This window comes from Gopherus flavomarginatus, chromosome 9 (genome assembly GCF_025201925.1).
Source record: "Gopherus flavomarginatus isolate rGopFla2 chromosome 9, rGopFla2.mat.asm, whole genome shotgun sequence".
Lineage (NCBI taxonomy): Eukaryota > Metazoa > Chordata > Testudines > Testudinidae > Gopherus > Gopherus flavomarginatus.
In genome coordinates this window covers 31,241,726-31,264,946 of record NC_066625.1, presented here as the reverse complement: position 1 = coordinate 31,264,946, position 23,221 = coordinate 31,241,726, and the positions used below count along the sequence as shown (strand labels likewise).

Below are 23,221 nucleotides of genomic sequence, written 5' to 3'. Positions count from 1 at the left end.
GCCACAGCCAATTCCTGGGGTGGTGGGCTGGCAGTGATCCAGCCTGGGCAGGAATTGCTCTGTGTCTGATGTGATGGAGTCCCATGTGTCTGAAGAAATCCCCAGCACTCCATGCCCTGAATACTTTAGGAACTGCCTGTGGCTGCTAATGACGAGGTGCTAAGTGATGGCTCTGAGGAAAAGTGGGCTGGCTAATGACCAACTCTTGGCAGTACATTCCCTTCGCATACAGAGCTGGGGAGATGAGGCTGGGGTGGCATGTTTTGGAGACTACAACCAGCTAGTGGCTTCAGGAAGCCCCAGACTGCGGCTGAGAAGTGTGTAGTGCTCCATGGAGAACATGGAACAGGGCAGTGTTTGGGGCATGCTCTATGGCAGATCTCTGGCGGGCAGGGGGAAGCAGCAGAGCAGAGTGAGGCCAGACATGACACTGCGGGTCAGAAGCCCACAAGCCTGGAGCAGCCCATTACCTTCTCAATTGTGGCCTCCACGGTGACATCATACACCACGCAGACCACGTTGGCCTGCAGAGAGAACAGCAGGATGAGCTGTGGGTAACACTCCAGAATGCCCATCGCTCAGGCATGGGCAGTGGCTGTTCTACCCGATGGCCAGCGTGTGCCGCAGACCATGCTCCTCTCCCAGTGCAGAGAAGGCACGGCCAGGCACGGGCATGGTACAGCTCTATCAAGCAGACAGGCCTCCCACAAACAACCAGGCAGGCTCACACTGCCCTGGACTTTGTACCAACGCCTGCCCGCCCCTCCCTGCACACACACCCACACCTATACCAATGCAGGCTGCCCCGCAGGCTGTTTGCAAGCTCTTGAGAAGCCAAACGCTCTTAACTGAACAGATGCTTTCTGTAACTTCAGCTGCCAAAACCCACCCTCGGCACGAGGCCAGAGCTTCGATTTCATTATGGGTTGAGCTTCAGTGACCCAGCTGCTGCTGAAAGGCAACAGCCCAGCGGCCTGACACTGTGTCACTCACAGTCCAGCCCAGAGAGTGGCCCTGGCAGCTTCTCCCACCTCCATCCTCATAATGGGACTCAACTCCGCACCAGAGGCGGGAGAGGAGATCAGCTGCAATGCTGGGCAGCAGTACGAATCCCTCAGCCAGCCAGCCAGCCCTCTCTGCTCTGACTGCCAAGCCGGCCTGCTAACGCCAATAGTGAGGGTGGATTTTACAACATGGAAACTTGCTCTCTGGGAGCTTCGGCGAGACCCTGATCCACAGCCTAGCAAATAGCCTCAGCTGGCACTGCCTTGCTTGCTGCCAGTGTGGGTTGGCTCTGAACTGGGGAGAGACTCCATAGCCCAGCATCAAGCCCCTAAGCAGAAAGCGTCCTGATGTTGGATTTCTAAGCATGAAGAAATCCCTCCCCTCCATTCTTTGCCTTCACTGAGCATCAATTTCTTCCTAGGACAGATGGGTACTACCAAATGTCCAGACCCACTCTGGCGTGACCAACCAGGGATCTCAGCAGCCCTGCTCTGGCTCAGCAGACGGGTAAGCCTTGGAGCTGCCACTGTTAGGTGCTGGATTGTAGGATCACAGAGATAGCCAGCACCTTCCCCACCTGGGGCAGAACCCCAACCCTGACTACCACCATGTGCTACACCCCCCACCACTCCCAGCCACTGCACTGTGGCACGATCAGCTTTTCTATCTGTTTGTTATGCTTTGCCTGGGTCCCTGCCCTTCCCCTCCAATCTCACCATGACCCCCCCTTCAGATGGCATCAGCGTGAGTGCTTTTAAATGAGCAGACGGACGGATCACTGCCCCTTTAGGGAGAGTTTATTGCTAATCCCAGAAAGACACAAGGGTTTAGGCAGGGTTTAATGTAACCACTTTAAGCCTCTTGTATACACCCTTGCTCTGGTGGGGTGGAGGGAGCAGGTTCACACAGCCCCTCCAGCCTAGTTCCTTCCCCATGGGATCTCCGGGCTGGAGAGGGCAGAATGCTGAACTCAAACAAGGATTTGAAAAGATGTCCAGTTTTATTAGCCATAACAATGAGACTTCTCCCTCCTGCCCTCACTCAATCTGCCAGACCTGCCAAGAACTGCTAACAGCTGGGTCCTGTCCACTCTTCTGGGGATCAGCACAGATTGCTCACCAGAAGGTTGCTCTGATGATCAAATCAAGCCGCCTTGCCCAGGCCCACAATGCCCAGTCTTCTGCCTCTCCTGAGAACCCCCCTGGGCAACCACTTCAGAAAGCAAGAGCACTGACCTTAAGCTAGTGAAGTGAGAAGAGGGAAGAGGTTATGCAAACTGTTAACAAAACTGACAACACTACTCTTGAGATGGCCTATCGCAGAGCTCGGGGAAGCTGATGGGCAGGCTGCAGAGACAAAGAATCAGACACTCTGACTTGCCATTTCAAACGCAGCTGCCCCAGGCTCCTATCCTCACTCACCTTTGTGATCTCCTCCTGCAACTCATCCTCTGTTTGCTCTGATTCTGAAAGGGAAAAAGGCAGAGTTACCCGGCTGCCACCATCTGTTTCACGACAGTCCACGTGAACTGGCAGCATGGCACAGCTGGGAAGGGGCTTGCGCACAGCGTGGGGTACAGAGCTTGGGTTCTGGTGAGGACAGAAGGTTTAGGAAGAGCTGGAGGTGGAGCAGTGAAGGCGCAATGGGGGGCAGGGGGCCCTACCTGAGTAGTCCACAATGTGGGTGGGGACTTTCTCAGGTGTGACGTCGGCAGGGATTGTGATCTCCTCTGCACGAGGGGGCACCTTCAAAACAAACAGACAAGGTCAGCGGGGCAGTGTGATGAGGAGCAAGCCCCGGGGCACAGCATGCAGGGGGGAGGGAGGTGACAGGCAGGTCTATGCTGAATACAACGAAGAGGAGACACACAGGACTTCTGTCACCTTAAAGACACAAAAAAGGAGGGCTCAGGGACTACATGAGCTTTTGAGGCTCAGCACTATCCCCCCCTGCCCCCGAGGCCACAGCACATGCCTCAAAAGAGCCACAGCTCAGGAGTGGGAGACACAGGATCAGCCTTGCGCTCTTCCAAGAGTGCTCCCTCCAGGGCAGATCTGGGTCCATCAGCACGGAGAGGCTCAGGGGGAAGGTAGCCCAGGAGAGAATGGACATGGAGAGTGGGCGTTACTTCCCAGCCTGTTGATCAGCTAGCAGAAGGCGTAATGCCTGACTTCTTACTCAGGGCTACTCCAGCACTCACATCTGAGCCCAAGTTCTGCTCTGGATCCAGGGCAGGGGCCAGTCCATGTTCTGGCACAACTCACTATTGGCCTGCACTTTGCACCTCACTGGCTCTGCATTAAAATAATCTCCAGCCTTGGCGGTGTACTGTGGAGGGAGAGGCTGAAACGGCACTACACTTGATGACCAGGGGAGCTCCAGACCTTCTCTTGCCCATGAGAAGAGGGGATCTGGAAGGGCAAATCTCCCCCTTCCTGGCCTGCAGATAAACTCCTAAGCACTTCCATTGCCCCTCAAACCTTACACAAACATTGACCTGAAGCACTGACCTTCCAGCAGCCTGGGAAGAGCATTAAGCTGGTTAGCTGGGCTTTGCTGTGGAAATGAGGCAGGCATTTAGATCTATCCCACCGAGCCCTCACGCTGCAGCAGTGCAAGTGTCACTGAGGGCCAGCAAGGGGCTCAGGGACTTAGACCATCTGCTCCCCAGCCAGGGGGAGACGCTGGCCATTTGGGCTAATTATGTTTTCCCTTTCTAAAGCAGCCCATGTCCTGGAGCTGGGAGGAGCTCTACAGTGCACGAAGGCAGGCTGACTACTCTTCGTTTCACACAGATGGCTGCAGCTCGGGGCTCTCTGCATGTACACAGAAGAGCAGAGAACACAGCGTGACCACTTCAAGGGACTTTCCCAGCTGGACCAGGCACAGCAGCCTGAACTGCCCTGCTAGAGAGGACACATTGCGGCCAGGAGGTGGAGGCGAGGACAGGGACACTGCTTTGGGCTGACTAGGGCAATGCATGGAACAGAGCAGTGGGCAATGCATGGAACAGAGCAGACACAAGGCTGGCTCCTCATTCTAAAGCCCCAACAGCAGCAGGCTACAGAGAAAGCCCCTGGCACCTTGGAGAAGGCTGCTCTCCAAAGCAGGACTGCAGTAAGAAAATCAAGTGGAGAAGCCTGCCTCTCAGACTCAGTCACACCTCCAGAAAGGCTGGAGATTCTGCTGCTCCAGGCTCATTCTGCCTGGACAGTAGAGATGAGCCTATTAACACTGGTCTCACATGTAGAGGCTCTGCTGGCCTCTGCCCCATGACAGACAAACATTCGCCCTCCCAGGAAGCATTAAAAACACACAGGAAAGGCAAACTGTCCCTCGCTCACCTCCTCAGGGAACTCCTCGCCCACCAGAGCCATAATCAGCGATGTCTTCCCCACCTGGGCTGAGAGAGAAAGAAAGGCAGGAGGTTCAGGCTGGACCTTTGCAGGCCTGGCATTTGGGAATGGAGGTGGCAGAGCCATCAGATGCTAGGGGCTGAAATCTGTCCAGGTGGCAAAGCAGAGGGGTGGGGGGTGGGGGCAAAGAGATGAAGGTAAATTCATTCCAAGTCCAGAGGCTAAAGGGTGAAATTTCCTACGACCACTGAAGGTCACAGGCTCCCTTCAACATTCACACCTGCCCTTAACCCTGAAGTCCCAACTGTTTTGTGAAGCAGAGAGGGGAATCAGTGCCACATTACCACCAGGGCCCCCCCAACAATAAATACCATAGTTTCCTATCAGTAAACGGTTCAGAAGCTAACCTCGCTTTCACATATGCCTAACTTCCCAGAGCATTTGCTCTTTGGGGTGCAATTTTCTTTGCTCAAGCTCCAGGAGGATCTGTTTGGAAAGCTTGAGGAAAATCCCACCAGTTATTTTTTGAGTTCTGAGAGCATGACAAAGATAGTTCCCTAATCATCATCAACACGTTCCTATTATGCCTCTGGCATTTAGGGCAGCAACAACGCTCCTCCCCTCCTCTCCGTTTCTGGTAAGTCTTTCAATGGTTCCCCAGCTGTGCCCCAGGTTTTTCAGCTAGGCTTCCACAGCTCTTCGCCATGTTGTTTTTGGGCAGCCTTGTTTTTGCTTGCCTTCAGGTGTCCATCTTATTGCTACTCTGGCGATGGAATCAGTTTTCATTCGAAGCACATGACCTACCCACCTCCAATGCTTCCTGGCAATGATGGTGCTTGGATCCTCTTGGCTGCACTGTGTCGATAGATCTTGGTTTGAGATTGTTCTGGGCCAAAGATATGGAGGATTTTTCTGAGGCAGGTTGTATGGACAGTTTGGACATGTCATACTTTCTCATTCCCCAGCATTCTGCACTATAAAGTAGTGTTGAAAGTACTGTACGCAGCTCTGATAAATCTTGAGTTTGGTTTTGGTTCTGTATTTTAATGATTTCCAGACTGTACTTAAGCTCCTGAAGGTGTTCCTGACTTTACTGATTTTGTTCTTGATGTCCTGGCTTGTTCCACCGTCCTGGCTGGTGGTGCTGCCCAAGTATGTGAATGTTTCTGCACTGGTGAGAACATAATCCTCTATTCATACTGGTGATGGTGAGACAATATTAACGGTCATGATATCTGTCTTACTGCGGGTGATTTTCAGTCCAATTTGCTGGCTGAATGCGTTGAGTTGAGTTGTTTTTTCTTATATATGGTGTTGGGTATGTGACAGGAAAGCGAGATCATCTGAGAAGTCCAGGTCTTCAAGGCATGAGAAGGGTGTCCATTTAATGCCTCTTGGCATGTCTTCTGTTGTACGCTGCATTACCCAGTCAATGGCCATGTTGAAGGACTGCAGACATGACACATCCCTGACGTATTCCTGTTTTGACTTCAAAACTGAGCTCCCTGTGATCAACTCTGCATGTAAGGTTGAAATAGAAGCTTTTGATGATGTTGATTATACAGAAAGGAATTCCATATACCCACAGAATGTGCCATAGGCTGATCCTGTGAATGCTATCAAAAGCCTTCTCAAAGTCTATGAAATGTATGTTGCATTGCCATTCTAAGCACTGTTCTATTATGCCTTGTAGAGTGAAGATCTGGTCTATGCATCCATGCCCTTCCCGAAAACCAGCTTGCTCTTTTCTGAGAACGCTATCATAAAACCATAGAATATCAAGGTTGGAAGGGACCTCAGGAGATCATCTAGTCCAACCCGCTGCTCAAAGCAGGATCAACCCCCAGATTTTTACCCCAGTTCCCTAAATGGCCCCCTCAAGGATTGAACTCGCAGCCCTGGGTTTAGCAGGCCAATGCTCAAACCACTGAGCTATCCCTCCCCCCTATCAACTGCCTCTGATATACGCCAGACTATGACTTTACACAGTACTTTGCTTGGCACAGATAAAAGTGTGTTGCCAGTTATTACAATCACTGAGAATTCCTTTCTTTGGTATCTTCACTATAACCCCACTGGTCCACTCATCTGGCACTTTTCCCCTTTCCCAGACTGATGTAAATAGAGGGGCCAGGATAGATGCTGCTAATTTAGGATTTATCTTGAACAATTCTGCATTCAAGTTGTCCTTGCCAGGGGCATTTCTATTTTTTAAGGATTTGATGGCTCGAATGATCTCTTCCTTAGTTGGGGTGTCTGTGTTGATATCAAGATCATCTTCTGCCTCCTGGATGTTTGCTTCCTCTTTAGTTGGCTCCCTGTTCAGCAATTCTTTGAAATGCTCTGTCCAGCATATTTCTTGATCTTTTTTGGTTGTTAGTAGGTGGCCTTGTTTGTTCCTGATGAGAATGTTTGCTGGTGTCTGCCGTTTACCACTGATAAGCCGTGTCATTTTGTAGATGGTTCCTAGTTCACCACGAGCAGCTGCATCCTCTGCTTGCATTGCCCGATTATCAATATAATGCCGTCTGTCTGCTCTCACAAGGTGTTTGACCTCCTGGCGTGCCTTGCTATACTGCTCGTGGTAATTATCCTTTAGCTTCTGGGATTTTGTGTCTACAACTTTTTTCTTCAGGGCTCGTCTGGTTGCTATAGCGTTCCATGTGCTGGGTGTAATCCACTCCTTCCTTCCCTTCTGCCTGTAGCCTAGACAGGCTTCACGGATCTGTTTATAAACGGCTGCTACTTTGTCCCACTACTTGTTGACCTCCTTAATAAGAAGGGGAATTTCTATGGATGGAAAGCACTAGCTGGGAGAGAGCTTTACGAAGGTGGGGGATTATCTATGGGATCACTAAGAAACAAAGGGGTCAAAGGACTTGCCTGACATTACACAGCACGTTGGGGCGGTCAGGAATCAAACCTAGGTTTCCTGATTGTTAGCTCTGTGCTACCACCACTACAATGCAATCGCCTCCTGAACAGGCTGCACTTTTTAAAAAGAAGCTCCGAATAAATAATAAAAACCGAACCAGAGCACTGCACCTTGAAAGCTGGCACAGACGCAGCTCTCGGTGAAGAGCTAAGTGTGAAAAAAAGGAACGTTATTAATATTTGAAAATGCAGGGTGGAGCTGGAATAGTGGGAAATGTCTACATTGTAATTGCACATGTCCCAGCTGAGATGCCTGTGCACACACAGCTCTGGGGGCTGGTCTGCATGGGGAATTCACCAGCATAGCTAGAGCGGTACAGTTATACTGGTCTAACTTCCCACATGGACACAGTTATTCTGAAGAAGACAGTGTCTTTCTCCAGATGAATTTACATCACTTTCAGAGTGACATAAAATAACCTGGAAAAGCACTCTTCCTCTGGCATAAGTGTCCTCATGGGGAGTTAGTGGGGTAGAACTACAGCTGACTAGCAGTACAATTATACCAGGGAATGCCCCCATGTAGACAAGCCCTGAGGTACATCTCTGAAACCAAGATTAAAAGACATCTCTTGGCTCAAGCCTTTTCCTGGCCTTCACATCCGGCCAGGCCCTCAAAGCCCTCTTGCCTCCGCACACCTAAGGTCGTATTTTTCAAATGAGGAACTTTTGACCATTTTAAGTCTCCTATGTGGTAGGACTCTACATCCCAGAACACTCTGGCTTAAGGATTATGGGAAATTAATGGGCAAGGATTGAATCCTTCTGCCATTCGTTTCCCTAACCCACTCCCTGGCTGGCACTGGATCCCATGGCTGAAGCTCTATAAGCAAGAACCATGCTTGTTAATAATACCCCAGTGCTTCTGTGAAGCACATGTACAAGCAGAACGCTGAGATGCTGCGATTCTTTCTCCTGCTTCCTGCTCTGTGCCCCTCTTTCTAAAAGAGAGAAATGCAATGTTAAAACCCAGTGGAACCCCACTGACGTACAGGTCAAACAGGGAATGTAAAGTTCTTAAAGCCATGTCCATCCACCATATTTAACACATGAGAGATCTTTCTTTTCTTTGGATCAGTATAACAATAAAAAGGGGGCACCTGTCCAGGGCTGAAGGTGCTGTTGTCCCACATGACAAAGGTAAATACAAACTGCCAGCAGGGCAAAACCTACCCCTTCCTCGTGGGCAATCTAACGACTCCATCCAAAGCCACCCTCCACAACACTGCATAAAGAAATGTGCCTTGCAGAGCATTCTCTACCACCAGCCTCCCCTTTTTAAAAGCGTGAGAGGATCCCAGCTCAAGCACCTCTGCTGATCACAACTGTGCCACACTTTAAAATAGGGAAGGGACACATTCAGTAATCTCAGCGTTAATGGAAAATCCTGTGTGTATGGTGTCAGTTACTGTTAAAAGGAGAAACATGGCCAGATCCCTAGCCAGTGTCAGTGTCACCCCACTGACTTCAGTGAAATGAGGCCAGTTTACAATAACGCAGGATCTGATCCCCCAGCTTTTCCTGTTACCAAATTTGTACATTGTAAGTGTTTCCCCATTGAACCAGCAATGGAGACCCAGCACAGCAGCAGCCTGCTCCTTAGGGTTGGTCAATGGGACATCCCAGACACCCTGGCAGTCACGGACGGAACAGGAGGGACTTCGGATATTGCTATGTATGCTAGTAACTAGGGCTAATTTACAGAAAATTCTGCTCCTGGCAGGCAGGGCTCCTTTTCCCTAGTTCACAAGGCGATGGTACGTTAATTCCTATCAGCTGATTCCTTTCAGATATAGGCCAAAGTAGGCAGAATGGTCTAGTGGTTCCAACACAGGCCTGGGGGGCAGGAGAGCCAGGCTCCACTCCCAGCTCTGGGGCTGATGGGCTGCATGACCTTGGGCAGGGGTCTGCAACCTTTCAGAAGTGCTGTGCCGAGTCTTCATTTATTCACTCTATTTTAAGGTTTCGCGTGCCAGTAATACATTTTAACGTTTTTAGAAGGTCTCTTTCTATAAGTCTATAATACATAACTAAACTATTGTTGTATGTAAAGTAAATAAGGTTTTTAAAATGTTTAAGAAACTTCATTTAAAATTAAATTAAAATGCAGAGTCCCCCAGACCGGTGGCCGGGACCCGGGCAGTGTGAGTGCCACTGAAAATCAGCTCGTGTGCCACCTTTGGCATGTGTGCCATACGTTGCCTACCCTGACCTTGGGTGAGCCCTTCCCCTACCTCTGCCTCAGTTTCCCCAACAGGGCAACAGGGATGACGATTCCCACATCTCACTCTCAGGGGAAGTGTTCATCAGTGTGAGGTATGGGGCAGAAAGGCTCACTAACAACAGCCCTGAGCCCAGTCACCCAACTCTCCCCCGTCCAAGGAGAGAAGGTCTCTTTTCTCCCTGCCAGCCCACCACCATCACCACAGGGTGCTTCTTCAATTCCAAACTCCTGCCCAGACAGGAAGCAGGAGAGAGAGGAGATTGCCTGCAACCAGTCTGACCCGGAAGAATTTAATCTCTCTGTGGGGCGGGGGCATCTGCCCCTATTACCCAGCGTGCCCCAGGGGGGCTGGTGTTTGTGTGTGTCCCCATTACCCAGCCTGCCCCGAGGAGGGCTAATCTTTCTGCAGGGGGGGGTCTGTTCCCATTACCCAACCTGCCCCGAGAGGGGCTGATCTCTCTGCGGGGGGCAGGGGTCTGTCCCCATTATCCAGTGCCCCAAGGGGGGCTAATCTCTCTGCGGGGGGGAGGAGCTGATCTCTATGCAGGGGGGCCTGTCCCCATTACCCAGCCTGCCCCGAGGAGGGCTGATCTCTCTGCAAGGGAGAAGGGGCTGATCTCTCTGCAGGGGGGTGTCTGTCTCCATTACCCAGGCTGCCCCAAGGGGGGCTGATCTCGCTGCAGGGGGGGACGGGCTGATCTCTCTGCAGGGGAGTCTGTCCCCTTTACCCAGCCTGTCCCAAGGAGGGCTGATCTCTCTGCGGGGGGGGGGGGTCTGTCCCCATTACCCAGGGGGGCTGATCTCTCTGCAGGGGGGGGGTCTGTCCCCATTACCCAGCATGCCCCAGGGGGGCTGATCTCTCTGCGGGGGGGGGTCTGTCCCTATTACCCAACCTGCCCCGAGGGGGGCTGATCTCTCTGCGGGGAGGGGGGTCTGTCCCCATTACCCAGCATGCCCCAGAGGGGCTGATCTCTCTGCAGGGGTGGGGGGTCTGTCCCTATTACCCAACCTGCCCCGAGGGGGGCTGATCTCTCTGCAGGTGGGGTCTGTCCCCATTACCCAGCATGCCCCAGGGGGGCTGATCTCTCTGCAGGGGGTGGATCTGTCCCTATTACCCAACCTGCCCCGAGGGGGGCTGATCTCTCTGCAGGGGGGAGGGGCTGATCTCTCTGTGGGGGGGGTCTGTCCCCATTATCCAGGATGCCCCGGGGGGCTGATCTCTCTGCAGGGGGTGGATCTGTCCCTATTACCCAACCTGCCCCGAGGGGGGCTGATCTCTCTGCGGGGGGGGGTCTGTCCCCATTACCCAGCCTGCCCCGAGGGGGGCTAATCTCTCTGCGGGGGGGGGGGGGGTCTGTCCCCATTACCCAGCCTGCCCCGAGGGGGGCTGATCTCTCTGCGGGGGGGAGGGGCTGATCTCTCTGAGGGGGGTCTGTCCCCATTACCCAGCCTGCCCCGAGGGGGGCTGATCTCTCTGCAGGTGGGGTCTGTCCCCATTACCCAGCATGCCCCAGGGGGGCTGATCTCTCTGCAGGGGAGGGTCTGTCCCTATTACCCAACCTGCCCCGAGGGGGGCTGATCTCGCTGCGGGGGGGGAGGGGCTGATCTCTCTGCGGGGGGGGGGGGTCTGTCCCCATTACCCAGCCTGCCCCGAGGGGCCTGATCTCTCTGCGGGGGGGGAGGGGCTGATCTCTCTGCGGGGGGGGGGGGTCTGTCCCCATTACCCCGGCTGACCCTCCGGGGGGAGCCGAGACCCCTCCCACTCCCCTCAGTTGTCCCAGGATCCCGACCCCCTCCGCAGCCAGGGCCCGGCTCTTACCCTCCCCCACCAGGAGGATGCGCACGTCCCGCTTCATCGCCGCCTCCTCTCCCGCGCCGGGGGTGACAGGCCGCGGCGCTGCCCCTCCCCCCTCAGCCCACCGCCCTCTCGAGTCCCGGCCCCACTTCCGGCCTCACCGCAGAGCACGTGGCCGGGGACGTGAGGCACGAGCGTCGCTCGCGGAGCCACTGTGGGGGCCGGGGCCGGCAGCGCCGCCGTGCGGCCAGTCGGGGCACTGCAGCACCTGCCCGCCCGGCCGGGGGAGGCGCCCCTCCCTCCCGGGGCGGGGAGAGATCGGGGCTTGGCTTACCTAGGGCCCGATCCCGGCTTCCAGTGAAGTCAGTGGGCGGCGGGAGAAGGGTACCATGGGGCAGGGCGCCCTGCAGCCCAGCCCCCACTTCTCAGGCCGGCCCAGGGTGGGAGGTGGCGCAAACCCTGGCTTGAGCATCTACATGCACCCCCTGGTTAGGAAGTGAACCCTGGGTCCCAACCTGGGCCTGAGTCCAGCCCCCCGACCCCACAGTACCTAGCACCCTCCCAAAATGTGGTTGCTGTAGCCCCTTGTTCAGGATGCACTGTCGGAAAATTTGACGGCCGCCCACCCACCCAACGTGGTTGTCCCGAGGACAAAGGAAGTCAACCTGTGGGATCCTGGGGGTGGATTCCCCGAGCACACGTCCACGGGGGCTGCATTTACACTGCCAAACAGTAGGACCTGAACCAGGACCCTGGCCTTGACTCAGGCTCAGACCCTCCACCCCCTGGGGTTCTGGGACTTGGGTCTGAGCCCTGGGCTAGCACAATTTGTGTGCAGATGGAAGGAGGGTTAGGCCTCAGCCTCAGTTCGAACCCTGGGCAACATAACCACCTCTTTCATACACAACCTGGTCCACAATGACGAGAGGGCCAGCATGCTTCTCTCCTAGCCCCTAGATCACGGGTGGGCAAACGTTTTGGCCCAAGGGCCACGTGAGGGAATAGAAATTGTATGGCAAGCCATGAATGCTTACAAAATTGGGGTTGGGGTAGGTGAAGGGGTGCAGGCTCTAGGGTCAGGCTGGGGCTGAGGAGTTTGGGGTGCAGGAGGGTGCTCTGGGCTGGGCCCGAGGGGTTTGGAGGGGGGAGGGAGATCAAGGCTGGGGCAGGGGTGCAAGTTCCAGCTAGGGGTGCAGGATCTAAGGTGGGGCTGGGGATGAGAGTTTTGGGGTGCAGGAGGGTGCTCCAGCCTGGGATTGAGGGGTTTGGAGAGGGGAAGGGGCATCAGGACTGCAGCAGGGTGTTGGGGTGTGGGGAGAGGCTCAGGGGGTGCAGGCTCTGAGCGGGGCTTGCCTCAAGTGGCTCCCAGAAGCAGACACTGCCCCTGCAGCTCCCATTGGCATGCATAGGAGATGGAGCAGGACCATGCCGTGGCTTCCGGGAGCCTTATGACGTGGCCCCGACCAGAGCAGCGGAGCGGGGCCAAGCCGCATGGTGCGGCACCTACCCAGCGCCCTGGATGAAGCACCGGAGTGGGGCCAAGCCGTGTGGTCCGGCCCCCGACCCAGTACTCCGGCTGGAGCAGGGCCAAGCCGTGTGGTGCGGCTTGCGGGTCAGCTTAAAACGGCCGGTGGGCCAGATCCAGCCCATGGGCCATAGTTTGCTCTCCCCTGCCCTAGATACAGCTCTCAGTAGACAATGCTCTGTCCTAATCCAAAATGCTTGGGTTGGATGCAGATAACAGAAATCTCAGGTTCCTGCATGCAAGGGTCTCCTGTGTGCAGAGAAGGATGGCACATTGGAAGCTAAAACATCCTTATGCTGCAGTCAACCACTCAGTGCATAACTGGACCAATGCAAATTAAGAACAACTCTCAGAACCCTGGGATGTTGCCAATGCAATCCTCTCCTCGTTGCACAGTTGCTAAGATTTGAGCCCATTTTGCAGTCATAAACTGATGAACTCCACCATCCCATACACCCTAACCCCATCATTATCTACATATCCCACATGCCTGTTTTGCAGTGTTTGCAGTCCATTCTAGTAGAAAACTGCAGAAAGGAGTACACACCCACAATTGGTTTAACTATTTTAGAATTTCTGCTGTTAAAACATGCAGCAACTACACACACAGAGCAGAGTGGCACTCTCTTAAAGAGATAATGCAGGTTCTCCTGGTAGGGCAGCTTGGCCCCTTAGAATAGTTGCTTGGTTTTAACACCATATTTCCTTTGCCAGTACACATACTCTTGATCCATCAGCTCATGACGGTGTCACCAGATTGTCCCTTCTCGTTGCCAAATTATGGCAAAGTTATGGTTGCCACTGGTTCAGGTACATAAGATTTGCCATGCTGCAACAAGCCAGCAGTTCTTCTATTTGAACATCCCACTTCTGACAGCAACCAGTGCTGGGTGTGAACTCCACATTCACCCACTAAATACACTTATCTGTACACGACTCAAATGTGGTAGGTGGCAGGGGTGTTCTTGATCATAGCTGTTGATCAACATGCAGCCTGAAACATTAAGCCTGATTGATGAAGATTAGGTGCCAAGACATACATGCCATATTGTGCAGTCAGAAGACAGCCTTCTAGTTTCCACCCTGACATCCCAAAGCAGGACAGTAGCTCCTCCCCTGAAACCAAGCAGGTTCATCATATAACTGGAGTTTCAGACAGGCACCATTTGTCTTAGAAGTGCCTTGATGTGCTCATCATGCCACTTTCTCCCTCCTAGCTGGTGCTCCTGCTGCCTCTCTAAAACTCCTCCTTTCCAGAATGACACTGCAGAAGTTTGAAGCTGGGGCTATTTTCTATCATGCATGTATAGTTTGTAGCAGCAAGATGATCTCCTCAAACACTGCAACACCAATATCACTGATCCAGTAATGATACAGGAGGTCCAATTGTGTATCTGCTCCATGCTCAGAACTCCCTTTGCCTTCAGAGCTGCATTGCAGAATCTGGCCCAAGGGAGTAAGTGCAGAGAAGAGCACACTAAAGAGGAACACTCCAAAAGCAGGGTATTACTGTCTAGTGTTCTCAACACTCCTCAGTCACCACTTGTATGATTTAAAAACAGCTCGGCCAGCTAAACACGCTTTGCACCAAAGCAGGAGCCTTTGGGCCAGACTCTGATCTCAGTTACAGCCGTGCAACTCCAGAGACAAAGTTACTCTGTATTAACTCTGGTGAAACAGAGCAGCACTGTAATGCAGAATTACAGTTCATTCAGCTAATTGCTTCAGGTAAGTGACACACTTATGCCTCCTGTCAATACACAGAGCAACAGAATTTAGACTTAATATCCAAGACTGCAGCTGCAAAGGAGCAGTGAGAGAGAATGACAGAGACTCTACTTCATTAGATTTGAATCTGGGAAAGGGTCCTCCCTAGTTCAGTTCCTCGCTGTGGTGTGAAAGGTGTATCTGCAGGCAGACTGAACGGGCTCCCTTTTGGGAATAAGTTCTACGTTGTCACACGCAGATCCAATTAGAAATGCTACTGCCAATAAAAGGAACTAGGGTGAACCAACCAGACAGAAAATCAACCCAGCACTTTTATTTAAGAACTATACAGCTTATAAAAAACAAATACAAAACTCTTCCCAATAAAAATTGATGCTACGTTACATACAAAATGACACCTGGAGCCACTGGGTCCTGATAATTTACAAATTAAAATGCCATGTGTCTGCATCAGGTGGGGCACGCCAGACTCCCGCCCACGGAGAGCCTAGGAATGAAAACCCTGAAGGAGCATGAAAACAGAACGAGGTCAAGGGACAGCCATCCCTTTCACGAGCATGGGGGGTGTTTTCTTTTGCATGGGATGTTAGTGTGAGTGAAAGGCTTGACAGCCCTGGACATTGTCCTCCATTTAACCACATAACACAGCACAGGCGGTGGCAGAAAAAACTTCCCTTCCCTGACACTGCAGTGTTCCTTAGTCCTGACCTGGTGGATCACTCCTAGTGGGGGAGAGAGGAATCCAGTCTTCTTGCCCCCATTCAATTCTCAGCCTCTGCTTAGACTGCCAAGAAGGTATCAACTGTGAGGGTGCCCTTTCTAATTTGGATACTGTCCACTAAGACCCCAAATTCATTTCACATCCTGTAAGTCAGGTTGCGTGTTAAAGCAGAATTAGATTTAAGATTAAATACCGGCCAACCCATTTCTGGTTAGTTTGGGTGCCGTGCCTTGTGAACTGGAACACAATGGCTGATAGAGACTGAAAGGGGATTACTACCCAGCAGTGACTGAGGATTGCAAGGGTCTGGATCAGATTTATTCAGTTGCTAACAGCCCAAGACAGATGGAAACATTTCTCTTCTCACATTATCTTCCTCGATTCATGCTGGAGTAAAACAGTTGTTTAGAAAACTTCTCTCAACTCTGGTAGGAGCCAAGCTGGCTCAGTTCACGTGCTCGTTATCTCCCACACCAGGATTTCATTGTAGGAAGCTGTGAAGAGGCGTTTGCCCGAAGGGGTGAATCTGCAGAGGTGAACAGAGTCATCGTGCCCCACAAAGTCTTGTTCTGTTCTCGTCGTGCAGTCAATCAGCCTCAGTACACGCTCTGTGGAGCAAACACAGCCACATCCCAGAATCAGAAAGTGACCCACACCCTTTGGCACATAGAAAAGCCAACACTTCTGGGATGCTACTTGCTATATCAGAGTCCCCTTGCAGCCCTCTCCAGTTTTAGAAGTAAAGTACATTCCGTTTTGTGAAGGGCATGACAGCAATGGAGAGCAAATATCTCTGTTCGCATAACAACACAGAAACGGGGCAACCTCTCTTACAATGATCCCCTGCTGCTGGTCACATGTCTCGTCTAGGAGTGAGAGGAGCCACCTCTAAGGATAATTCAGTCTCCACGTTTATTCATTAGAGACTGGCATCCTTGCTGGCAACTAGAGCCAACCACAACTGTGGTTTTTGTGCTGTATGCTCTTGTCTGAGAGGAAGTGAAATGACACAGCTTTTCTCTCCCACAAGCCACCCTGCTCCTCTCACTGGGGTCAAACATACATAGGTCACTGCTGTTCTGGCCAGGATTCGAATTAGTCACCTTGATGGGAAAGGGAAAGAGATTCTTTCACAATTCCATGGACCAATCTGCCCCCCTGTGAGGACTTAGGGTTCAAGAACTGCAGAGCTGAGTCACTTTCCCTGTGCCCATGGATGTACATAAAGACACACAGATGGGTGCCTCTCGTTCCCTAGCTCTGCACTAGAAACAGCAATGCAGGTGGGATGGGGGAGCCAATGGGATTAAGAGTTGAAGGCAGTTTCTTTGTGCCCAAGGTCCTCTAATAAAGTAAAAGCTCCCACCCCCATCTTTTTTATTCTGTTTAGCTGTTTACTGATAATTACCATCTTGCCCTGAGTTTGTAGGGAAACCTTCCCCCACACACTGAAACTGCTCTTCGATTAGCTGAGAGATGTGGAAGGGTTGCTAACAGAAGCAAACAGGCAATTAGTGGCTACTAATCAGTGTGAGGGGGTGTGACAATGGCAGTGCCATGCTGTGTGTCAGACTATAAGGCTACAGAACATACGCTGCAGAACATGCACTTAGAGATACTGTGTCATTTAGAGCTTTCCTGGCAAACTTAGAGACAAGGAGACAATTTAATGAAGTGTTCTCAAAGAGGAGGACATAAATGCATAAATTTTAAAGTCAGAAGGGACCAATATGCTCATCTAGCCCAACCTCCTGCATAATATAGGGCAGAAAACCTCAGCCAGTGATTCGTGCATCTAGCTCATAACTTCTCTTTGAGCTAGAGCAGCGGTTCTCAAACTGTGGGCTGGGACCCCAAAGTGGGTCCCGACCCCATTTTAATGGGGTTGCCAGGACTGGCTTAGACTTGCTGGAGCCCAGGGCTGAAGCCCGAGTCCCACCACCCGGTGCTGAAGCTGAAGCCTGAGGGCTTCAGCCCTGGGCATTGGGGCTTAGGTTACAGGCTCCCTAGTTGGGACTGCAGCACTCTGGCTTTGGGCCATAGGGCTCATGCTTGGCCCCCCTACATGGAGTGGGAGGGATCAGGTGTGGGTCCCTGTCCTGAGGTCATGTAGTAATTTTTGTTATCAGAAGGGGGTTGCGGTGCAATGAAGTTGGAGAACCTGAGCTAGAGCATCTGTTTCACAAAGACACCCAGTCTTGATTTAAAGAGATGGAAAATCCACCACATCCCTCGGCAAGTTGTTCCAGTGGTTAATTACCTGCACTGTAAACAAAATGGTGTCTTATTTCTAGTCTGAATTTGTCTAACTTCAGCTTTCAACCACGGGATCTCATGATGCCTTTTTCTGCCAGATCAAAGCACATCCTGCTCATGGAGACGGAGGAAACTCCCTGCATCCCACAGGCAGTACCTCCACATAAAGAAGGGGGTTTTTTGGTTGCTACCGAAGAAGAAATACTTAGCTGTTCATGCAGAGATGGGGAATGGGAGACAACCCCAGAATCACAGGTGAACTGTTGTTCCTGGTGCAGCCACCACTAGCAGTATGCCAGGAAGGAGGGGATCCATGTGTGGCAGTGTTTGACTTAAGCATGTCCTCTGGACACTTACCATTGAAGCCCACAGCCAGGAAGTGCGCTGCTGGAGACAGGCTCAGCGACATGGCAAAGTGCGACAAGGGGATCTTCTCGACTACCTGCATGAAAGCAAGAGAAACATTGACACTAGTTCTTCTAAATTATTGTGCAGCCGAATAGAGCCATTAACTGACACTTTGCTGGAGGCCAGCTGACAGACGGTCACCAGCACTGACGGCTGCACAGCCCCTCTGAGCTCAGAAGCTGCCAAGCTCTTCATTTCCAGAGCAGTCTTAAGAGTTTCAAGCTTGTCTCTTTCACCAACAGAAACTGGTCCAATAAAAGATGTTACTTCTGAGAATACTGATGTTCACGAAAGCAAAAACAGAGCAGTGGCAGCAGCCAGGTGCTTTGCAAGCTTCACACATGCAGCTCTACCTTGAGCCTCAGCACCCCCGGCTATTCATTGGTGACTGTTGTCGGATTTAAAGAGGTTTGTGGAAATGGCAAGCTGTACCATTAACTGCCTGTTAGGTGGAATCTACCATCCCCAACCCCACGACACACATGTATCATGTTTCATTCTATTTCAACTGCTTGACTGTTGGCCCACATCAGTTACACTGGGTGCTGCTCTGTATATCGGGGTGCCATAGAGAATACCGACACTCCAGCATCTGGCTATCTTTCACTGCAACATTCCCATGCTACATCTGTTTGACCTTTAGGTTTCAAAAGCCACGGCAGAGGAGCACCACATTATCCTCTGTATTATTTTTGTTGTGTGTCACTCGCCAGGAGCTAAAGCTGGACTCAGTGACCAGGGTGAATGCCACAGTTTTTCAATATCAGCACAGAGGAGTTTGTAGCAATTTGTATCTCCTCTTGTGAACTTGCCCCACTGAGGATGGCAGGTTGGAGAGGGAAGACACAGTGTACCTGTTTCTGGCGCAAGCTGTAAAAGAGGATCTCCTTCTGCATCCCAAAGCCTACGTACACCAAAGTACCATTGTCCCAAGGACAGAAAGCCGCCAGGCTAGGAGGGAGACTGCTAGGGGCCTACGAAGGGAAACAAAAAAGGAGCACAATTAGCTTATTTCAGCAAGGCCAGGCATGCTGGGGAAAAGAAAGGAGAGTGGTTAGGTGTGTCAGCATTTCCTCTTTGGATCCGTCAGTAGCAGAAGCTTGTGACCCACTGCACTGTGCAGTTAATATTGAGGAGGAACCTTCACCTGTTCTTATGCTGCACTCCAACACAGATGTGCTCACTGCTAAGGAATGAAGAACAAACATATATCGACCTGGGCACCTAACATGAGTCTCCGCTGTATGCTGTGATAGGATCATATGACATAAGCAGGATTTAACATACTGAATACCACCCAGCATCATGTACACTTCTAGGAGCAAATACTGGAGTAAGTCATGGATATGATGGGGTTGTTAATTTCTCAGGGAGTGAAAATAGTTTCAAAAAGATCAAATCCCTGGTACTGGATGCCAATCTAGTTGAAACAATAAAACTCATTCCAATTCATTGTGGTGAGAACTCAGCTAGACAGCCCATTGCCTGCACAGTGAGTGTGACTACCTCTTTAATATTTGAGGACAAATAGAAAAAACTTCAAATGGTGTCACTGGACTTATTGCTGAAACTGCCAATGCAGTATCTAAGACTGATTAAGCTTAAGGTTGATAATCTGATGAGCTGCTGCTTCATATCAGAAGAGTTACCTACCACTTACATTCTGCCACATACCACTCCACTTCCTGTGCAGTAAGGGTCCTCCTCTTCCCCCAAACCCACTTCTTTCCCAAAGCCTTCTTACATCAATCTCCTCACTGTCTCATGTCTCAACTGTTGTCCTAGGTCTTGTATCTAATTTGGGACAGAAGTTCTGGTCAGGGACCCTGCCTAAGTGTTCTGTGAAGTGCCTTACACTTAGGATGTTCCATGCGAAATTCCTGATCTAGTAGGCTGTGGTAACCTATGTAACCATGAGCCTACTAGATCAGAACATCAATGCTATTTCTGAGCAGCCAAGTTAGTTCTCTCTTTGTATACCGACCTTGCTGACTCCTGGTTCATATTCTCAAAATAATCCTGTCCCTGTGTTCTGTATAGCACAGAGGTACCAACTGTTTGCAAATTTAATTTTTTGACTTGAAATGCTTACAAAGCAAATACCCTCTCAGGAATTATGCAGTGCTGCATTCACATTGCAAATCTACATCTTAAAGAAAGACTCAAAACCACACACTGTTCTGTTTATATACACACAGCTTGGTTGTTAACAGTTCTTAGGTAAACCTTTTGCAAGCAGAAACAGGTAATGCTGCATGGGTGTTGGAGGGATCGGCTCTACTGGCTTTGGCTGTAATCAGGGGCGGCTCCAGGCCCCAGCACGCCAAGCGCATGCTTGGTGCGGCATGCTGCAGGTGGCGCTCTGCCGGTTGCCGGGAGGGCGGCAGGCAGCCAGCCTTTGGCAGCTTGCCTGCAGAGGGTCCGCTGGTCCTGCGGCTTCGGTGGAGCCACGGGACCAGCGGACCCTCCGCAGGCACGCCTTCGAGAGGTCCACCGGAGCCACAAGACCGGCGACCGGCAGAGTGCCCCCCGCGGCATGCCGCCGTGCTTGGGGCGGCGAAATGTCTAGAGCTGCCCCTGGCTGTAATGCTGAATGTACATATTATATAGTCAGTAAGGTTTAATCTTACCTCCGGGCTTGCAGGAGCTGGAAAGCTTAGCCAATCGATGAGCTCACATTTATCCTTCAGCCAGGCAGAGACCCAGACACTGACACGTCGATCTGAACTTGCAGCCAACCAGAGTTCGCCACCTTCAACACCAAAGTCATGGTACTACAGAATATAAAAGCACAGTTATGATTGTACTGACATAAAGCAATAACACAGCAGAGCTTTCAAATAAAGCTGAACACTAACAGACTGTCACAGTGCAAAAGCTTACCTGCACTAAAATCTTCGAGAGTGGGGGATTAATGACAGAGGATTAATGCATAAGATTTTTCCATTTGGAGAATAGTGCTTAAATCTATTTTATCACAAGTGAATCAGGCTTAGTGCCTCAGACTGGCACTCAGTAGATTTGTGGCACAATTTTCTCTAAGCTCAGGGCTGAAGGAACAGGGTTCCTTCAGATTGTTCATTGGCAGAGAGTATGTGGCAAGCGATTGTAGCATCTAACTTCACTGTGCTGGCTCTAGCCAGCACTATCATGGTCTCCTTTATAAAATAGCACCAAATTCCCTCTCCCACTCCATTGGCACAGTTAGTGGTGGATATGTCCTGGTCTTGCAGAAGAACTCCTCAAGTTCTTTGGAGCTTCAAGTGCTACTTTTGGTAGCAAGGGAAAAGCAGCAGGTGATTAGACATTCAGCTCCCATGGCTGGTGGAAAGCTGAGGACCCACCCACTCTGTGTGCATTATACTACTACTGCACCCTATCAAGCTTGACTTTACTCTATTGAAGATACTCCTAAACCAGAGGTGGGCAAACTATGGCCCGCAAGACCATCCTGCCCAGGCCCTGAGCTCCCGGCCAGGGAGGCTAGCCCCCAGCCCCTCCCCTACTGTCTTCCCGCCCCAGCAACCTCAGCTTGCCATGCCGCCAGCGCTCTGGGCAGCGGGGCTGCAAGCTCCTGCTGGGCGGCGTGGCTGGCTCCAGCCGGGCGGTGCAGCTGCCATTCCTGCTGCTCTGAGTGGTATGGTAAGGGGGTGGGGAGTCGGGGGCTTGGATAAGGGGCAGGAGGTCCTGGTGGGCAGTCAGGGGACAGAGAGCAGTGGATGGGGCGGAGCTTCTGGTGGGGGAGCAGTCAGGGGATGGGGAATGGAGGGTAGAATAGACGTGAGAGTCCCGGGGGGTCTGTCAGGGGCAGGGGTGTGGATAGGGGGCAGGGCAGTTAGGGGACAGGGAGCGGGGGGCCTTGGATGGGAGAGGGGTCGCAGGGGGGCGGTTAGGAGTGGAGGGTCCTGGGGGGTGGTGGCCAGGGGACATGGAGCAGGGGGGATTGGATGGGTTGGAAGTTCTGAAGGGGGCAGTCAGGGGGTGAGTAGTGGGAGGGGGCAGATAGGGGAAGGGTGCCTTGCTGTTTGGGGAGGCACAGCCTTCTCTACCCAGCACTCCATACAGTTTCAGAATCCCGAAGTGGCCCTCAGGCCAAAAAGTTTCCCCACCCCGTCCTAAACAAACCAACTAAGATTCTGTGGAGGTGGCACAGGCTAGAGAAGGAAATCATGTAGAGGGACAGTAAATGAAGCAGCTCAGTAATTAATCTGTCCCCATATCTGCAGCTTTCTATGGCCGTGGAGTAACAGTACAATGGACGCTGTGCTCTAGTGTAAGAGTGCCACAGCAGCTGGACTCAAGCCTCACCTGTTTCCTTGTGCACTGGATGACAGTGATGGGGGATCCTTTATGGTCAATGAGCACACGAATGGTCATTCCAGTCCGAGGGCTGCTGACAGCCATTAGCCCATCCTTGCCTCCAGACAAGATGATTTCTCCTGAGATAAGGGAGAGGAGAGAGCTAATTAACTTCCTGCAGATGGAGAAAAGGCCAAAAGGGGAAGTCTGCAGGTATGCCTGACTCAGCTTTCCAAGCGCATGCCGGAGCTGGAACAATCTGGTCCTGGGGATGAGAGAGGAGAGGCGAGATGAGAGGACACAGGAACATTTACTTCAGTTTGAAACACTGCTTCAGAAAAATGGCTAGCATGAGTTTTGAGCAGAAGAAAGCTGCATTATGTGCCAAGTCCCTGAGCTGTACTAAAGCTACTGTCCCATGGCATACCCAGGATGACATGATGCCAGATATGCAGTTGGTGTGAACTGGCATAGTTTCATTGACTTCAATTCTCCACCTTAGAATCTGGCCCGGAGCCTTGGGAGGGTCACCAGTATTTGGAGTGGCTGGAGGTTAGAGCTGTATCCTCCAAGCACAGAGAAATGGAGCTCTAAGGCCAAACTATGCGCCTTGAAGCAGCACCAATGGATTGGTTATGGAAAGCAGCATGTGATCTCACCATCTGCAGAGTAGGCAATTGCAGTCAGCGCAACGGAGTGTGGGTGCATTTTCAGTTCCATCTCTGTCCTTGAAATGCTGAACACACGGATGGTGCCATCGCTGTACCCTGCCACAACATGCTGACCCTCAGCCCCACCGCGAGAGATGGGGACAGGGCTCCAGGCCAGACACCGGCAGCTCTGCAAAGGAACGAGATTAGAGACCGGGAAGGAGGAGCAGTATGTTCCAAGGAGATGTGTGCAGGTTACTTCTCCACTCCCACACAATGAAGATATGTGAATGCTGCTAAGCTACAAAGATTTCATACCT

At 51.8% G+C, this 23,221-nt stretch overlaps 2 protein-coding genes across 6 annotated transcripts in view; both read right to left on the bottom strand.

Annotated features, from left to right (window-relative positions):
- Positions 1-11,482, bottom strand: part of RHOT2 (ras homolog family member T2) — a 29,848-nt gene extending 18,366 nt beyond the window's left edge. The window contains exons 1-5 of one of the 3 annotated variants that reach the window (XM_050968221.1): positions 11,339-11,482; positions 4,350-4,408; positions 2,669-2,750; positions 2,427-2,470; positions 471-524 (exon numbers count right to left, since the gene is read on the bottom strand). In XM_050968221.1, coding sequence (XP_050824178.1) covers positions 471-524; positions 2,427-2,470; positions 2,669-2,750; positions 4,350-4,408; positions 11,339-11,375 — 276 coding nt within the window. In that variant the 5' untranslated portion in view covers positions 11,376-11,482. The remainder of the gene's footprint in view (positions 1-470; positions 525-2,426; positions 2,471-2,668; positions 2,751-4,349; positions 4,409-11,338) is intronic. The other 2 variants (XM_050968220.1, XM_050968219.1) reach the window with 2 other exon arrangements.
- Positions 11,483-14,860: 3,378 nt separating this feature from the next.
- Positions 14,861-23,221, bottom strand: part of WDR90 (WD repeat domain 90) — a 93,683-nt gene continuing 85,322 nt past the window's right edge. For all 3 annotated transcript variants that reach the window (XM_050968039.1, XM_050968038.1, XM_050968037.1), the window contains 6 exons: positions 22,911-23,091; positions 22,261-22,391; positions 20,583-20,726; positions 18,807-18,926; positions 17,902-17,986; positions 14,861-15,896 (listed from right to left, as the gene is read on the bottom strand). In XM_050968039.1, the coding sequence (XP_050823996.1) occupies positions 15,739-15,896; positions 17,902-17,986; positions 18,807-18,926; positions 20,583-20,726; positions 22,261-22,391; positions 22,911-23,091 (819 nt within the window). In that variant the 3' untranslated portion in view covers positions 14,861-15,738. The remainder of the gene's footprint in view (positions 15,897-17,901; positions 17,987-18,806; positions 18,927-20,582; positions 20,727-22,260; positions 22,392-22,910; positions 23,092-23,221) is intronic.